This window comes from Leguminivora glycinivorella, chromosome 27 (assembly GCF_023078275.1).
Source record: "Leguminivora glycinivorella isolate SPB_JAAS2020 chromosome 27, LegGlyc_1.1, whole genome shotgun sequence".
Classification (NCBI taxonomy): Eukaryota; Metazoa; Arthropoda; class Insecta; order Lepidoptera; family Tortricidae; genus Leguminivora; species Leguminivora glycinivorella.
The window spans coordinates 2,148,295-2,166,848 of NC_062997.1; the positions used below are offsets into that span (position 1 = coordinate 2,148,295).

Sequence of the window (18,554 nt, forward strand, 5' to 3'; positions counted from 1 at the left end):
GAAGCCTCTGAGCTGTCAGCAGCAATTGAAAGTGAGGCAAATAAAGATATACGGAACCGACCGCCATTGCCTCTACCGCATGGTAAGTACCAAATGTATACAGTGTGTACATTTTGAAATATTACCTGCCGCAAAATTTTACCAGACCAAGGTTAGTAAGTATTAAAATTAAAAACCAAAACAACAAATAAAATATATCGAGCAGCAATGTATCCCTGGTGTCAGTTCTCTCGAATTAGCTAAGTACGACGTATTTATTGAAGAAAATAAACGTTTTAAAAAAACGTCTTCAAAAATAATCGCGTTAGAAAACACGGAGAAACTAAAAAGCAAAAAATAATAAACCTTTGAATTCACATTTATTATCGGATTGCATTAATCTAAACATCTAAATTATAAACAAATCAATTACTTTTGTAGTCGGTACCAGCCCTGTCCCTCGCCTTGCTTTGCCTGTTTGCCCCACCCAACCATACGCAGGCTGGCCCCGACTCCAAAAATAATTGATCTGTTTATAATTTGGATGTGTGAACCCTCGGGTTAACCCTCCATTTTCGTTGGTACAAGTAGCCCTAACTGTATTTTTCCTTTTTTTTTTTTCAGAATTAGAACTTGAAGAAACTATGCCGTGTGAGTAATTTATTAACATATAAGTACCTAACAATCACATTCATGCATGGCATGAACTATTCAAAAGATGACATATTACCCGTGAGATTAAAATATGCATATTTCTAATAAACATATCTAGGATAACTCAGGTCACGCAAGTTCTAAGGATTTGCTATCGATAAAAAAGATGTCGATATTAAAAATAGCTATTTAAAATGCTAATTGAAAATTTTTGATTAGTATGGAAAGTTTTGATATCACTATAATTATATTGATATCACTATGATCAAAAAAAAAGTTTGTCAAAAATGCGCTTTTTCTCGCACCCTGTATGTTTTTTCCAAAATCTGTAAATGCCATTTTTCATCAATTTGAAATCGATGGGTGGTACCCTTAGACCATTTTCATGTAGGACTACGGGATCTCATAGCTGCCCTTACTGACCCGCTATCAAAATACACCCTGTATAAGTCCCCATAGTAAAAATTAAAAAAAAAATTGAATGCACTTTTGCTAGGTTTTAAAAATAAAATGAAGTCTTCTATCAGCAAAATATGCTATCTATAATATTTAAGGTACTTTCCCTCCATGTGGCACCGCCGTGGGACGCCCTGTATTTATAAACAGCTGAAAATTTGCTTGTAATGCTCATTTTATTTTAAACTAAAGAAAAAAATTCATAATATTTTTTTATTATATTATAAATTGGCTTACTCTTGGCCACAGACTAGCCAAAGGCAATGGAGTGTGCTCTCCCAGAAGAAGCCTGTTCACTCTTGATTTGAAGGTTGCTGGGTTATATGAGCTCGGAAATATAGCCGCCGGCAAGGAATTCCACTCCTGTGCGCATAAGAAAAGAAGAAGCAAAGACTTCGTGCAAATTTACGGAATATCTACCAAGTAGACATTAATATCGATATTTAATATTAAATTTTCGATAAAATATTTTACTACATCACTTTAGTGCACGTGCCCCGAGTTATCTCAGGCATAATAAACCAGATATCAATAGAATCCTAAAAACTTACAAATTGTTAAAATAAATGGCGGCTGAAAATGTCCATATAATTACGCTTTTTAAAGCTTTTTCTACTCCCGTACTGTTATTCGTGAGTTACAAGGTCGTGCATAGAACTTTAAAACCCTACATAAAAGATGTCAGGACAAGTCTATCTAGTCTATACCCTGAAAACATTTAGTAGCAGTAGCACGATATAGCTGTTACAGTTCAGTAAATACATTGCTACCAACTTAACAAACCAATTCGCAGAGTCGAGACTCCTTCGTTTTCTGCTGCGTTCATTGGTGACGCGTCGAATCGCATTCAAATGTATGAGAACTCGATTCAACTCGGCTCGATTCGTCTTAGTGGCCAGGCTTCAAAGAACCATACCATAGACAGTTTTATTTTCATGTTTGCACTCAAACTGCATATTCAAAATGGTAGGCGGTCCACTAGATAACTAAGATGACTGAAAGTAGGTATTTGTTGATTTATAATTTTCTATCAAAATAAGTGCTTGGTCGTAGAAAAAGTATTGTATGCAACGGTGTTTAACTGAGTCAAAAAATGCTCGTGGCGTCTTTATTAACAATTTTCGGCTTCGCCTCAAATTGTTACCCACGCCACTCACCTTTTTTGACCTCTTTTAACCACCAGTTGCATAAAATACTATTTTGGTCTATTGACGTACGACGTACTATTGGAACCTAAGATTTTTTTTTAATGCAATACTCGGAGCAATTAAAATTTTAAAAAAACCTCTGACCGCGACATAGTGGACCGATTTTCATGTAACATGGCTAAGAACACTCCCGACTAACTCAGTTTTCAGACATAAAAAATTAAATCTAAATCGGTTCATCCATTCGGGAGCTACGATGCCACAGACAAACACAGACAAACAGACAGACAGACAGACAGACAGACAGACAGACAGACGACGACAGACAGACAGACACGTCAAACTTATAACACCCCGTCGTTTTTGCGTCGGGGGTTAAAAAGGCATTTCTAACAATATCCTTATATCCAGGTAAAAAACAGTCCCGCATAGCATCCATGGCTACTAACTTGAGACTATCCATCACCGGCACCAACAATTTGAGGACCAGGAAGAAAGAACTACCCCCACCGCCTGTGCAAAGCTCCAAGAAAGGTACCTATTAGGTTTCTTCTTGTTAGAGAGCTCCAGTCAAGATCTGAATGATTTGACCCACACACTACACCGTGTTTCACTTAACACTAAAAACCTGAAAACAGTTTGTTCAGAATCGAGAGTAGAATCGATTGAGCTATATCTTGATGGGGGTAATATTTTTATTTAAATTAGTATTATTAGTACACCGTGTATATTATTTATTTCATGCTTTTGGGGCCGTTTTATGCTAGTCTTAATTATGTATTGCAAATAACCCAACCCGCGTACCGGAAGGCGAAGCGTGGGTAGGCCCCCGACAAGGTGGACTGATGACCTGGTGAAGGTCGCAGGAGTCCGCTGGATGCGGGTTTTTGGGGAATTCAACTTGATGGTCCTGATTTCTCTTCTTACCGAGCAAAACATTAATGTCATCATAAATAAACATTTCCAGACTTTAATAATTAACGATATACTTAGAAGCTTTTACTTTTTGGTAATCTATAGAAGGTAAATCTATGATGTCATGACTCATGATTTTTGGCAAAAGCTGACGCGATACCGATTAAGGCAGATCAAAGTTGCGTGCTCTTGTGTTGGCGGCAAAAACTCATTTTGGGTTATGGCCCCAGCCAAGTAAGTAAATCATGATCAAAGTTCTAAATAGTCCCATAACAAATAGACACCTATAGTCTTGTGTTTCTTCAATAGCACCACCCCGCCCGCCGAAGCAGATTGACGAGGAGAGTCTACCAGGCTCCTTGAAGCGACCGGCAAAAACTGCACCAGTGGCACTTGCTTCTGCTCCCGTCTTCAAACCTGGCGCGATACCTAGGAATACTGGTAAGATATTAGCGATTGTTGTTTCGGTTGCAACCAAAGAGGATTGAGTATGTAGGGAATTACTTTCAAAGTAACATGTGTAGTCACAATGCAAAAACTCAGCAGTACTTCAGAACCAGAGAATATAGTACTCACTAGGAACTGTCAAGAGGAATGCTCAGAACTGTCAAGAAATGTGTACGGTCGCCTAAATGGCTAGATGGGTTAATATTTGACAACGAAAACGTATATGAAGTTAAGAATATGAGTCAAATTGTCAAAACTGAGGGTCAAAAGTTTTAAACCTGTGTCGTGAGATAGCTGTGACTACACATTTTATCTCGATAGTAACTCTCTAAATACTTACTCGAGTCTCTTTGGTTCAATTGGCGAATTCCATTTAGAAAGAAACAAAGTTTGATTTTTCGTTTCAGGTACTGAATCTCCAATGTCAGAATTGAAAAACGTTTTCAAGAGTAGGAACATTGGAAAAGGTAACTTTCCTCAGTATTTAGAGGCATAATTTGAAATACTTTGCAAATCACCTTAAAATGATTAATGACTAATGATTAACTATTTACAATAAAACAATTTGTGATCACCCTATATGGAGTGTGACGTCAAATTGATGTCATCGGCACGAAAAGTACGCTCCCTGCAAATCACTAATAAAATTTTGCTTTATTTTCAGATTTAGCATCACCTCCAAATGCCACAATAGAAAAGAAAAACCCACCGAAAGTCCAGTCAAAACCTATCGAACTCAAAAAACCAGTTCAAACGAAACAACCACCTATTGCTTCTAAAAATTTTACAACAAAATCAAATGAAACTAATTCTACCAAAACTAGAAGCAACATTAAAAACTAAAGAAGCTACATCATCCACCAAACCTCCTTTAGTGAAAAAGCCGCAGCCAACCGTGTCGAACGCTTCACAGAATTCCAAAGGGCCATGTATAAAAGGAACAGAACCGGTCCCAAAGGCGCTCCCTGTGAAACCAACAGTCAAGACGCCGATGCCGAAACCTGATAGAAGACCGTTGCCACCTGATCCAGTGGTAGATGATGACATGCCGATATATCAGACAGCTGACGAAGGTATTTTAGCAATGCTAAGTTTTAGATTCCAAGCCAAGTTGTAAACACTTTGATAGGGCAGTTATTGATCATGTACCTACTTGGCTTGGTTCTCTAAAGTTTACCAAATCCACATCATATAAATAAATAAATAATAAATAAATAAATATTATAGGACATTCTTACACAGATTGACTGAGTCCCACGGTAAGCTCAAGAAGGCTTGTGTTGCAGGTAGGTACCCAGACAGATATATATAATATATAAATACTTATATACATAGAAAACATCCATGACTCAGGAACAAATATCTGTGCTCATCACACAAATAAATGCCCTTACCGGGATTCGAACCCGGGACCGCGGCGTAGCAGGCAGGGTCACTACCGACTGCGCCAGACCGGTCGTCAAAGTATCATCGCAACATTTCATCGCAACCAGAGTATTATTATCCCGACATTGAATAAAATAAATAAAATATCGTGAGATATATCTACGAGCGTTTCGTTTCGTGAGCGTTTCTGCCATTCGGCTACGTAGTTACGTACTCTGTATACACTTTCGAAACTAGTTTCGAAATAGGAAAATATTTTTTATTAAATTATTACCGTAAAATGGGACTACTCCCAGCTCCAAAATTTTTATTCATTGATTTTAGAGAAAATTTAATATGCAGAAGTATATTTTATTTATATATACAAAATACCTCCCCGAATTTAAACTGTCAATGTTTAAAATTGACATTAATTATTATCATATCGCAACCAGAAATTTCAAATTATTATGTCAATATTTAATCAATGTTTTAATAGTATGTTTTAAAATATTACAATAAATGTATTTTCCATTTTTCCAGATGCCACGACAGAATCGGAAGATGATGAAGAATGGAATTACGAAGCACTACCACAGTACAATATATACAATTTGTAGACTAGAAGTAACATTTAATATAATTTGATGAATTGGTGATGAATTGAACAGGCACATTGTCATTGCGTTTAATGCTTTAGAAAGCGCGTACTATTTTTTTCCCCTCACTAGCTCGGAAACACATGTTTTGTCCTTTAATACCAGCGGGTAAAAACGCATTTTATCCACTAGTGGGTAAAGTAATTTGACCTTGAATAAAGTCAAATTAACTGCTTTAAAATTGATAAAAGTAGGTGAATCTAGTAATTAAGATGATTTACCACCTGTGGAACTACTGGAAGCAGTAATAAACGCATTTTTTTTGCGTTGTAGTTTCCTCGCTATAGTGAGGGGAAAAGTTTTGTGTTACACTCGGGGTGCAAATGTATTTTACTTCTCGTGTGTTAAAAAACTCGCAAATGTTTTTACTTCTCGTCGTGGTTCAACTATAAATACAACTTTCGTTTTTCAATTCCACACTCGGCGTTAAAATATAACTTTGCCCCCTTGTATAACAAATAACTATGAATACCTCGGTATCTGGTGGTGACTGTACTAAGAAAATTGAAAAATCACTAATAAAGAAAAATTCAGATACGTGTAGTATAAAAACTTGGTTAAAATTAATAAATGAAAACAGGTATAAGGTACAGCGAGGCAAATCTCGACTGGGAGGCAAATGTCCATTTTTTTCATGTTTTACAATGTTTGCATTATTAAATAGTGTGGTTATATATGGTAGGCGTGTTCAGTGGATACATGTAGAACTCAACATTATAGTGTAATAATAATAATGGAAAAGGGCAAGGGCAACATCCGCTCGGTGTACCCCTTACATTTCATTAAAGTGTCGAAAGGGCCTCTACGCGTTGGCTTCGGCCCCGCGCACGCCTCCCAAAGGTCCGGAATACCATTGTTCCGTGATGGGAAAGACATACAAATAATGGAAAAAATGGATTAGTTACAATTGCTCCCCAGTCGAGATTTGCCCCGCTGTACTGTACCTTACTAATAAAATAAGTAAAATAACCAATCCTTTGCTACTTTTTCATTAATGTTACTTGAATGAACTTTTAAAATGTATTTTTATAAAATAGGAATCGGGTGTCCTGATGTAACGGGCAATAAGACAACACATACACTAATAAATAAAACAAAAATTGATTTTCAAATATATTTCAGTAATCAAAATATAATAATAGGCTTACACGGTAATAGTTACAAATCGTATCTCTTCTCGTGAAGTTTTCCAAAATGGCAAATGCGGGGATCTTGATTAGCAAAATGTTCTATACAGTTGGCGAAGGAAAAACGCCTAACGCGCTTAGACTACTGAAAAACGCCTCCAATGACAGCTGTCAGATGGCTGAAATAACTGGTATCTATGCCACAATTGGTTAAAAGAAACAGCTGCTGCTAGAAAAAGGTATTTTATCGAAGACGATTCTCAATTGACTAAGACGTTTTTTTTTAAATACACAAAACAGCGAAGTAACCACATTTAGCCCGAAAAACAAAATATTTACATGCCAATAAATTACAATCCCATAGTAATACATCATATTTTTTACATAAATCATTAGTGCGTTTTATTCACAATGTAAATTTGTTTAAAAAAACGTCTTAAGTGCTACAGTGTTTTACTTTTTAATGTGCACTTTTTAACAAAACTGTTATAAAGACCGCTCCTTTAAATCTATTCATAAATCTATCGCTATTTATTATCGTCGGTTATTTTTTAAATTAATACTTTCGTCCTGTAGTTTATTTTAAAAACGTGTTTATACTTATAAAATATGATTGTATGTATAGTTATATAAGTTATCCAGCTAGTGTTATGTACAATAGTCTTTTCGGCTACATATTTATATTTAAAATCTTTCTTTTAAAATAATAGGTTCATTGTAGGCAAGCACAGACGTCATCAATTCCAGCCTTCGGCCGCCATACTTTATTTGAATTTATTTATTTTTTCGTAATATTTCAAAGGCATTCTTAAAATAAATATAGTGTTACTATACTGTCCAAAGATTTAAGACATTTTTCGAACCATTTAACAAGAGTTGCGATCAAAGTTACGAAATAAGAAATTGATTCCACATTATTTTAGCGGTAGTAATGCGCCTCTATGAAATATTGCCAAGAAATACATAACTACATCATTTAATTTTGATATCGTACGTAAAGTAGTAATGGCGGCCAAAGGCAAACTTAATCCTAACCAACCAAAACACAAGATTATCACAAAATTAGAGTCAGAGAAACAAAAGTGAGGAACTTGTGTCTAGTCAATATTTACATATTTTTCTTATAATATTTTCTTTATCACAAATAAAATTCCGCGCTATTTTTGTTAATTATGAGCAAATAGGTATACTTTTAACTACTATTGGTCAAGATTTACGAGGAAAAGCACTGGTTGTAATAAAACTGGTAAATTATAAGTCTAAAGCCTAGAATATAAGCGGAATATCTGGTTTTCTTTTTGAAATCTTAATCTGTGGTATCACAAACTGTCAGTATAGTAGATTACAATACAAGTGCGGAAAAGAAGAAATCCGAAACGAGTGGAGATAAATTAAAACACGACCGAAGGGACTGTTATAAATCGACACGAGTTTCGAATACCCTCTTCGCATGTGCTTCAAAAGCATTCTAAATTGATTATGTGATCAATGTTCTTAATAAAGTAGGTATAATACTGAGTTGCTATTTCCTACCTTCAGACGATTTGAGAGAGTTCTAGTTCTGAATTTGGAATACCTCGTTATTGCGCACATAAAATACTCAAGTATTTATTTGAGAAAATTGGGCTAGACGAGGACAGTGTCTTTTTATGAATAGTTATACAATACTATCATACGATCTTCGAAACTCAATTAAGATTCCATACCGAAAACCAGATTTGTAAAGAACAAAGCAAAACTGACATTTTAGAAATGCTTAATCAATATGGTATGGTATATTAAGGACAATTACAATAAAAAAAAAAAAAATTTTACATCAATACTGAACAAGATATGGCCGAATGTCGATTGTTATTACATTGAAAAAACTTATATTTTCAAACTGAAAATGCCACTTTTGCGCTGTTCTTCTTACAAAACAAATAAATGCGTAAGCCTAATGACGGGCACACTTTGATTTGTTAACACTGGCTGATACAGATTTTTCTAAATACAAACAAACATAAAAATAGCTACCAGTTTCGTAACTAATATTACATTTTCGCAACTTAGGGGTAATTATAGTTAACTTGTATATGAACATAGAATTATTAGATAATTTCCATAAAACCTAACCAAATTATTTCAAATTAGAAGCTTCAAACTGTGCCCGTCTACGTAGTTTATGGACGCACAAAACATTTTACGGACGTTTCAATAAATTAAAAACCACGATCTTCATTCTGAGCATAATTTCTCTAAATTTATGCCTATCTAATTTATATTACACTTAAACCAATATGAACGGTTCACTACGACTCGAAATGTCGTACCGTTTCGAAAAATGTCAAAATTATATATTCATTTACTATAAAAAGCAGATTAAAGAAAACTGATTTGAGTTTTAAAAAAGATAGTAACTGTATTCGTAAGAATCGTATAGCCTAAAAAAAAGTTGCATTCAACTTCACAAGAAAGAAAAAAAAAACAGTTTTCTCGTAATTTTCGAAACAGTACGGGTACGACATCCGAACAACAGCCTTCATGTCTTTTATTTTATCGATCGACGATACATCGTTAGATAAAATACATGACACCGACATAACACCTGCTGCTCAAAATACCAAGCATACAGTACAAAGTGTATACTTAAAGCGTTTTTTTATCTATAAATGATACTATAGTATAAATACATCTTGTTTTGTTCTCGCCTGAAAAAAATAAACTAATTCAAAGGTTTCTTTAAAAACTGCGAAGGTAAAAAACCTATTATTACGATTTGATTCCGACTTATATAAACAAATGTACTAAAACAGGTTTCTGAGCGTTAAATTTAATAAAAATATATTTATATCAGTTCAGTTCAGTTCAAACATATTTATTTCTCTAAGATTACAAATCACTTAAGCGAGAAACAAACAACATTTTACATTTAAATAGAAATGTATTTAGTTTATTAATTCAGACGAGAACCAACAAGATATAGATTTAAAAAATAAAACATCCCGTTAAGATACAAATTCCATAAGTAACATTATTTAAAAATCGCTTTTTAGTCAAATTCTATACCATTTTTTATTTACACTTTTTATTTTTACTTCGTTTCTTTTCAACATTGTATTGTTTGGCCTATCCTAACGACTATTTTATAGAAAAATGTAATAACTAATAAAAGCATTTAAAATGAAAATAAATACTTAGAAAAACACTTTTGTATGGTTCGGAAGCTTTGCTTATTTAAACTTGATTCTTAACTACGTAATACAGTTTTACCGAGATACATAAAAATGTATTATCGATTTTCAATACGTCAAAAAAATGATTTATAATCACAAAATACAATTCCGAAAAAAAAATTGAACATAATAGCTTCAGAACCATTAAAAAAAAGAAAACACCTGCCCAAAAATAGCTGCCAAAAACAAAAATAACATTATCACAAAAAGCAATCTACTTGTTACCTACAAGTATTTTAGTGTCAAATAGGTACATTATAAAAGGAGTTCTATTAAAATACATTTTACACAAAGAGTGATAGAATAATTCGGCATTTTAGTTCGGTGGATATGTTGAATATGTCCATAAATATTATTGAAGACTATTTCTACTGTTCGAAACCCGGTAGCGAAAATATTTCCACGATCGAAACTACACAGGAAATTGTAGCTTGGCAGTGACAATTCACCATACTAGTCTAGCAATGACTGACAAGTAAATATTGATGCTATATACTGATTACTGACGTTACTTGGGTCGGGTAGTATCAATCTAAAACTGTACAGTAAATTGTCATGTATGTGAAAAAAAATGCCAGAGACTGTCTTTAACTGACGCCATATCATTTACTTACCACGCGACCGTGCCTGGTCTGTTTAATATAAGACGTTCAATACATCATACGTATTTATTTATTTGACGACCGGTCTGGCTCAGTCGGTAGTGACCCTGCCTGCTAAGCCGCGGTCCTGGGTTCGGATCCCGGTAAGGGCATTTATTTGTGTGATGAGTACAGATATTAATACTGGACAAATATTCTATCAATCTTTGTGTATTGTGAACTGATTATCAGAACATCATTTCTATGATAATAACAGTTATAACTAACAGTTTTAATCTTAATAAGGTATGAGAATAAAATTGTTAGTTATAACCACTGGAGCCGTTGTTTTCACAATTGGGTGTCAAAATGTCAGTTATTCGAAACCACCTTACCACAGTATAATAAAGAGTACTATCGTACCGTACTTACCTCAAGTAGTCAAACTGTGATTTTTCGCGATTAAGTTGTCCCATATTATCCTGATCTCGGATTCGGCGAGACCAAGCAAAGTGCTCTTGTGTTGGAGGCCAAAACTCATTTCGGGTTATCGCGCCAGCCAAGTAAGTAAGTAAGGTCAATACGGTTAAGTCTGTCATAAGGAAAAGTGTGTCTGGACCTCACATTTGGCCTTTTTAACCCCCGACGCAAAAACGAAGGGGTGTTATAAGTTTGACGTGTCTGTCTGTGTGTATGTCTGTCTGTCTGTCTGTCTGTTTGTCTGTCTGTTTGTCTGTCTGTCTGTGTGTGTGTCTGTCTGTGGCATCGTAGCTCTCGAACGGATGAACCGATTTTGATTTAGTTTTTTTGTCTGAAAGCTGAGTTAATCGGGAGTGTTCTTAGCCATGTTTCATGAAAATCGGTCCACTAGGTCGCGGTCGGGGGTTTTTTCAAAATTTTAATTTTGTGGTTAGGTTATTACAAGCTTTTATTCAATTTGCCTTGTTAGTGTGCGTCAAAATATAGAAGCTAAATTTGACCCACTTCCCGGTTTCCCATTGAGCTGAAATTTTGCACACATGTGTAAATCACATGACAATGCAATATTATGATATCATGGAGCTGATCTGATGATGGAGCAGAAAGATGGTCATAGGAACTCTGTAATGAAACGTCGTATACCCATCGAGGGGTTTTTAGAAACGTCTCGGAGAACAGTAGATGACTGTTGAAAGAAAAATACAGTCGGCGATAAAAGCTTGTGCCAAAAATATTTTTTTTGCAAAAAAACTTTTACTTAATGTCACAGGTTGCTAATCACGATTAGTGGTAAAGGTATTGAACTCTCAATAGACAATGATCAATGTTTAAACAGGTCAAATGTGAAGGTCGGACATATTTAGGTACCAGTGGCGTAGCGTCGATACAACTCGATTCCCAACGGGTTCCCTAAAATTCTGCAGTATCTGTAGAAGTCCATACAAAATAGATCCCAAAAACCCCTTCGGCTTTACCAACAAAAATTTTCACGCGTCGCCACTGTTAGGTACCCTTATGCACACCTACCCTTATTGATCTTACCTAAGTATAACATAACCACATAATTAGATTTAGATAGAAACAAGTTCATCTACTTGTATAGCAGATTTTGTACTGAAGTTGTTACTTTAAGTTGTCACTGGTCATAATTTCTGTGTTATTGCAATTATATATCACGTAAGGAGGCATTTTTAATGTTTTTGTTGACTCAACTTGCAAAAATTGACGCCCGAAAGCTGCGATTAAAAACGGACAACACAGTGGATATTACTGAGTTAATTTGACACGCTAAGTGGATACATGTGCCATTATCTGGGTAAAGAGACCTTATTGTCGGTGGCGCTTACGTCCCGCGGCGTTATATAATTGTATACGAACATCGCTCATAACGCCGTAAGTGCCATCGAAAATAAGGTCCATTTACCCAGATAACGTCACACATTTGCATGATCTATGGTATATACGAGTTCTTTGAACATAACTGACAAGTTCCCCCTGGATAATCAGTCACAGTAGCAAGTTAACAGAGCTCCCGCGCCTCTAGCGGCCGACGTATCATCTGAGGGTTAAAGCCAGCGCCAGCAGCAGCGACGCGGGCGCGAGGCGCGCCGCCAGGCTGTTGTACTTGCTGCTCTGCTCGCAAGTACCTGAAATTTATTTATTTATTTATTTAATCAAAAAGTTACACAGCATTGCAGTTTACACCAAGGCACTGTGAAACTACAAAATACAAAACAAGACTTACAAAAAAAAATACAAAGACACAAAAAATAAACAATGACGATGATTATGATGACAGTAAAAGTATACATAGTGTTTTAAAATTTCAATTTTAATTTCATTTATTTGACAAGTAACAAGACTCATACAATTTGTTAGTATACAATAATTATTCTTATCTCTAGATTTGTTAGTAAATACCTACAAGCTAAAAAAACAATTTAAAAAAACCGGCCAAATTTTTTACGTTTTTCGTGACATTTCAAACGTAAAAAATATATAGTAGACTGTACTTACTGATAACCAAAACGCAAATAATTACCTAAATTGTGAGTTTATTGTGAGAGTAATCTCCTCCCTAACAGACACAGACTTAAAAAGTCCGAACAATGTGTGTGGTACATTGGTCCGAGACTATATAATCGTTTGCCCAATAACCTTAAATCTACTGAACTTGCATATAATATTTTTATCAATAATCTCAAGGAATATTTATTAAACGAAGCTTTCTATTCAATAGAAGAATTTTTGAATAAGAATAATTGTATATGATTGTTATAAAATTGTTATACCTATAGCTACTAAGATGGATGTAATTGTAATTTTTGTAAATATGTATTGACATGTAACTTTCGTTATGAAGAAATAAATTGAAATTGAAATTGAATTGAATTTAGCAGCGGCCAAGTTGCTCACAAACATCTGAACACGCCTCTTGTCAAGGTTCCAATTTGAGCAGTTATAGCGCTCCGATATAGAGTTGTGTTGTGGACGACGAGTTAGAACCTGTCACTGCAATATTACTTTCTCGTTTTGTTCCTACTGTAGTAGCACTACAGGTAGCATTGAAACTTGGCGGTTTCGTGCGCTCTGCCTACCTCTTTTGAGTGTATGTGTGTAGTAAAGGTACATACCGTTGAGAGTGAGGTTGTAGGCCTTGTCGGGCGGGCCGGGCGAAGCCGAGCGGTCACACGAGTGCGACACGATGCTCAGGGACAGCGTGCCGCCGTGGGTTTCTGTAAAATAGAACAAGTATTGTGTTATAAACTGAAACAGATACCATATACTAAAGAAACAGTTATCAAGTCCATGGGTGGCGAAGCCGGGCATCGAACGTGGGTCTTCAGCTATGGCGGCTGACGTACTAAACCGCTACGCCACCCCGACCGCCGAGGTGCCCGTCGAAAATTCTCTAGTGTATGATATCTCCGAGTATTATATGACTCGCTTCATTGGAAGATATAATTATTAACTTTACATATTGTAGTTTACTTAATCTACTGGCAACATATTGCACGCTTATTTTAGAGATTTATAAAAAATAAGTATTTCAATTGACTCTAAATCTCCGACGCTACCAGATTGCCAGCTGCCGTAGGTGGCCCATTTTTTTCAAAGTTGCTCACCCCACTTTTTTTGTAATCGATTCATACTCAGAATCGCGAGGTCTTTCGATCCTGATAGGAGAAAAAAAGTGTCTCAAGATTTCCATACATTTTTCAAACCTTCCATTCCGTTACCGCCATACAAAATGTATGAAAAAATGGTAACGGAATGGGCAAAAAACCTTGGGATACTTTTTTTCTCCTACTAGGATTACCAAACCACATACAAAACTTTGAAAAAAATGACCCATGTATTTTTTATATAGCATTGTATTAATTATCATTCTCTAGGCAAGGTTTTTTACAATATGTATAAAAAATATAAAAACTATAAAAAGGAACGTAAAGACAATATTTCATTGCATGTTTGAGAAAAAACATAAACACACACAGGACCCAAGCTGCCGGTGGTTAAGGCCGCAGAGAGAGGAACCGTCGGACTATACGCGCCGTGGCCAAGATCACCGCCGCACGCATCTGGCCCTTGATCCAGCCACCTAGCGAGAGTCTCTTAATGGCCCCTGTACACATGGGGCCAACGGTTGGGCCAACCCTTGGAGCACCCCCTTGGCCAAGATAAGCATCGCTGTTTACACATTGGTGAACCAATCACTTGGCATTGACCCTTCATACAAGATAGACGTAGAATGGAAAAGGCTAGGTAATTCTAGGTTATTCACGTTGTCAGCAAAATTTAATTAATAAATAATAACCTCGTGATAAAATTATCTGAAATAGTCACATTTTTTTGAATATTCTGATAAGCACATTTATCTTTTTTAGCCAATACATTAAACATTTGCAAGGGTGTTTCCTAAAATCAACACTATTATTAGTATAGATAATCTTATTACTTTCGTAAATCTTTCATTAGTTTCATTACTGTCCTTTCTGACGGCTGACGACAAACCGAATGAGGCGCCAACGTGTGAACGCAGTTGGCCATTGGCGCCAAGATCCTTTGATGTGTGGACAAAAAACCGACACCAGTCGGTTGGCCGACCAGCGCTAGCGCCAACTGCCAACATACGGCCAAGTAGCCCTCCACACGCTCCACCAAGGGTTGGTCCAATCGTTGGTCCCATGTGTACAGCGGCTTTAAGATGTCGGTCGGGAGTGTTCGCTGAAACGAGTATAGGGACAGCATCCCACACGGTTGGCCCGTGAGGCTCGTGTGTCACGCACCGTTGTTGTCGTGGTGCTGGTAGACGATGCACACGGTGCGCGGGCGCGGCGCGCGCGGCTGCGCGGGCGCCGCCACCACGTAGCCCACGCCGCCGGCCTGCCAGCTGCCGTAGCAAGTGTACACTGGAACGACATGGAAAACTCATATAACAGCAATTCCCGTCAACTTTGTACAATGCCACGTCAGCAAATTTTAATTGATCCTATTTTGTTACCAACATTTAGTAATATAATTCGACTTTCGTAAGATATATACAGGATAATTGTTATAATTAAGAAAATATAGATACTGGAGAACCTTAATGACGAAATAAAACTTAATAAAATCTCAATTCGTCAACAAAATCTTGGTAACAAAATAGGAATTAATAAAAACAAATTTAACTTTTCCCTTAATTTTTGTACAAACTTTTCGAGAACTGCTGATAAATTAATATAGTATTTTATGCAACAGGCGTTTAAAGGAGGTCAAAAAAGACGAGTGGCGTGGGTAACAATTTGAGGCGAAGCCGAAAATTGTTATTGAGACGACACGAGTATTTTTTGACCCAGTTAAACACCGTTGCATACAATACTTTTTCTACGACCATGCACTTAGTTTTTAATAGTTTTCTTGAATAACTTTCGTGAAATTCACACTGCTTCCTGTATTTTGACGCAAAGGTTTGCACTGTCAGCTCAGCTGCCCAAAGCCTTTCCGCGCACTCGCGCAGTGTCGTTATAAGGCGTTGCCATGGTTACAGAGCCAAACAATGCGTTTTCAGTTTTTTCGATACTGCGCGCATGCGCGGAAAGCCGGCGGACACTGGCTTTGGGGAATAGACCTTTATGTAGGGTTTTAAAGATCTATGCACGACCCTGTAAATGACGTATAACAGTTCGGAAGTAGAAAAAATAAATAAACAAATAGGACAAAATCCTAAGAAATAATTTAATTTGGTCTTAGAGTGAAGATGGTGGCGCCATCTCTCTTCGCTAGCTCGTAATCACATGGTACGATTCAGTTAGGAGGTCGAACTAGTTCCGGTTCTACCTCAGAGATGGCCAGGAGGCGCCATAAGCCTTCGGTAATTGTGTCATATGAAAATTTCGACCCTTGCCGCCGTGACCGGTCGGCTGAGTGGTTTAAATAACGGAGTACGCTGGTTCAAATCCAGCATCGGACACTTGGAGGCCTTGGTCATTTTTTCGTTGTATATGACATTTATTTCAGTTTATAGTTAAATAATGGTAGTATGTCTACTAAAAAAAAAACACAAATTAAAATATTTCCTAAGAAATAATTTAATTTGGTCTTACAGTATTATAGGACATTCTTACGCAGATTGACTGAGGCCCACGGTAAGCTCAAGATAGCTTGTGTTGTGGGTACTCGGACAACGATATAAATATATTATATACAAATACTTATATACATAGAAAACGTCCATGACTCGGGAACAAATATCCGTGATTGATCATAACACAAATAAATTCCCTTATCGGGATTCGAACCCGGGACCGCGGCTTAGTAGGCAGGGTCACTACAGACTGAACCAGACCGGTCGTCGAATATAGTGGTGTTCATCAGAATCATAGATTAAATATAAGATCATACCATCCCATACATTAAAATGCGACCGCCTAAGAACGCGCATACACCACACCACACAAAGATGGCGACACAAAAAAATGTCGTAGCTTTCGATTATACTGGTAGATGGCGTTAGGTGCGATAAATTGCTCTGATATTTAAAATAAGATGAAAATTGTACATTGTTGACCATTTAAAAGTGCTTTTTGTAAGCCTATTTGAATAAAAGAATATTTTGATTGATTAATTGAAAGGACTTTGTATACAGGAAGGGAATTATTTTCATTTTTTACTCTTTGTGTCGTAATAGAAGTTTTACTGTGCAATGCGCAGAAGATATATTAAAGAAGAACTTAAATAAATAAAATATTAAAAAAAATAACAAACATTTTATTTATTTATCATAATCATTGCCCGATATTCACGAAGGCATTCAAAAAGGGTTTTACTTTTATGTTCAAACACATTTTTTTGTGTGTAGAATAAAAATATAAATTATGCAAATCATATCCATATTATCAGCATAGAATAAGTAATCCAATCATGTAAATACTTAGAGTATGATTTGTAACTATATTTGCTTGCCCCTGAAGCCCTGAAGAGTGGCCCTGAAGCTTTAGTAGTTTCATGTGCTCTGCCTACCCCTTTATGGGATACAGGCGTGATTGTATGTATGTATGTATGTATGTATGTATGTATTTGCTTGTATTTATTATATTATCTTGAAATATTTAAATCGCTACTTGAAATCCGCTCTCTATTTACACCGTGTTTCCGGTATCACTCAAAACCTCAGACACCCCAACTGATTTTTATTTTTTTTAAACGTATCTACAATGTTCATTTTTTAATCTGATGATTATTATTTTTTTAAATTGAATTTTTAATTTTCTGTGCAGCTCTACTCGGCTTTTAACTCTACACTCAATAAAATAATTGCTAGCTACCATCATAAATCTGCAAACTGTTTAATTGTGTATGTTACTGCAATGACATAAGGTTTACCAATAGACAGCTATGTCACTGTAAAGCACTTTAACCTGTGTCACAGTAAACTTCAAATTGGACAGGTGACGCAGTAAGCAAATTAAACCTAACATTCAAAATGACAAGGTTGTAATTAGGTACGAGTTCAATTTGTTATGACTTATGATAAACTTTAAAATAAAACTGACGCACAACGTCTATCTCGTAGCGGAAAAAATAATCGTCCAAGTAACCAGCCAGTATTAATACCCTTAAATACTGAAAAAGGTATACAACCTCTAACAATATATGATATGCACAATGTTGTATTACGAATTTGTAGAATGGGCACGTAAACAATAACTAATAATACAAATTAAAACAAAAAATATTACCCCCATCAAGATATAGCTCAATCGATTCTACTCTTGATTCTGAACAAACAGTTTTCAGGTTTTTAGTGTTAAGTGAAACACGGTGTATAAAGTGTAATGTCAGTGATACTCACCAGTACTAGGACAAGCGGATTTGAACTCTACGCTGTCCTGCGCCGCGCCGCACCCTATACTTGCGGACTCATACACGCCGGGGACGCATTTCGGCTCTACCATATATATCAAGATATATATCCGATATATATCCAGCTGGGTTCGACGATATATATCAGTGCATATAAATATCCGATATATGTTTTTTATTT

At 36.0% G+C, this 18,554-nt stretch overlaps 3 protein-coding genes across 3 annotated transcripts in view; 2 read left to right on the plus strand and 1 right to left on the minus strand.

The window, feature by feature from the left end:
• LOC125240191 overlaps positions 1 to 4,095 on the plus strand; it is a 53,320-nt gene extending 49,225 nt beyond the window's left edge. Inside the window, exons 9-13 of the mRNA XM_048148015.1 lie at positions 2 to 82; positions 604 to 630; positions 2,649 to 2,771; positions 3,462 to 3,593; positions 4,007 to 4,095. Coding sequence (XP_048003972.1) covers positions 2 to 82; positions 604 to 630; positions 2,649 to 2,771; positions 3,462 to 3,593; positions 4,007 to 4,095 — 452 coding nt within the window. The remainder of the gene's footprint in view (position 1; positions 83 to 603; positions 631 to 2,648; positions 2,772 to 3,461; positions 3,594 to 4,006) is intronic.
• A 172-nt stretch (positions 4,096 to 4,267) lies between these two features.
• LOC125240373 lies at positions 4,268 to 5,772 on the plus strand. The gene is made up of 2 exons (XM_048148281.1): positions 4,268 to 4,672; positions 5,508 to 5,772. The coding sequence occupies exons 1-2, from the start codon at positions 4,399 to 4,401 to the stop codon at positions 5,582 to 5,584; spliced, it is 351 nt and encodes a 116-aa protein (XP_048004238.1). The 5' UTR covers positions 4,268 to 4,398; the 3' UTR covers positions 5,585 to 5,772.
• Positions 5,773 to 11,925: 6,153 nt separating this feature from the next.
• LOC125240192 lies at positions 11,926 to 18,465 on the minus strand. Its single transcript, XM_048148016.1, has 4 exons — positions 18,363 to 18,465; positions 15,316 to 15,438; positions 13,660 to 13,761; positions 11,926 to 12,672 (listed from the first exon to the last, which is right to left on the minus strand). Exons 1-4 carry the CDS (start codon positions 18,463 to 18,465, stop codon positions 12,581 to 12,583), a joined length of 420 nt encoding a protein of 139 aa, XP_048003973.1. The 3' UTR covers positions 11,926 to 12,580.
• Positions 18,466 to 18,554: the final 89 nt, after the last annotated feature.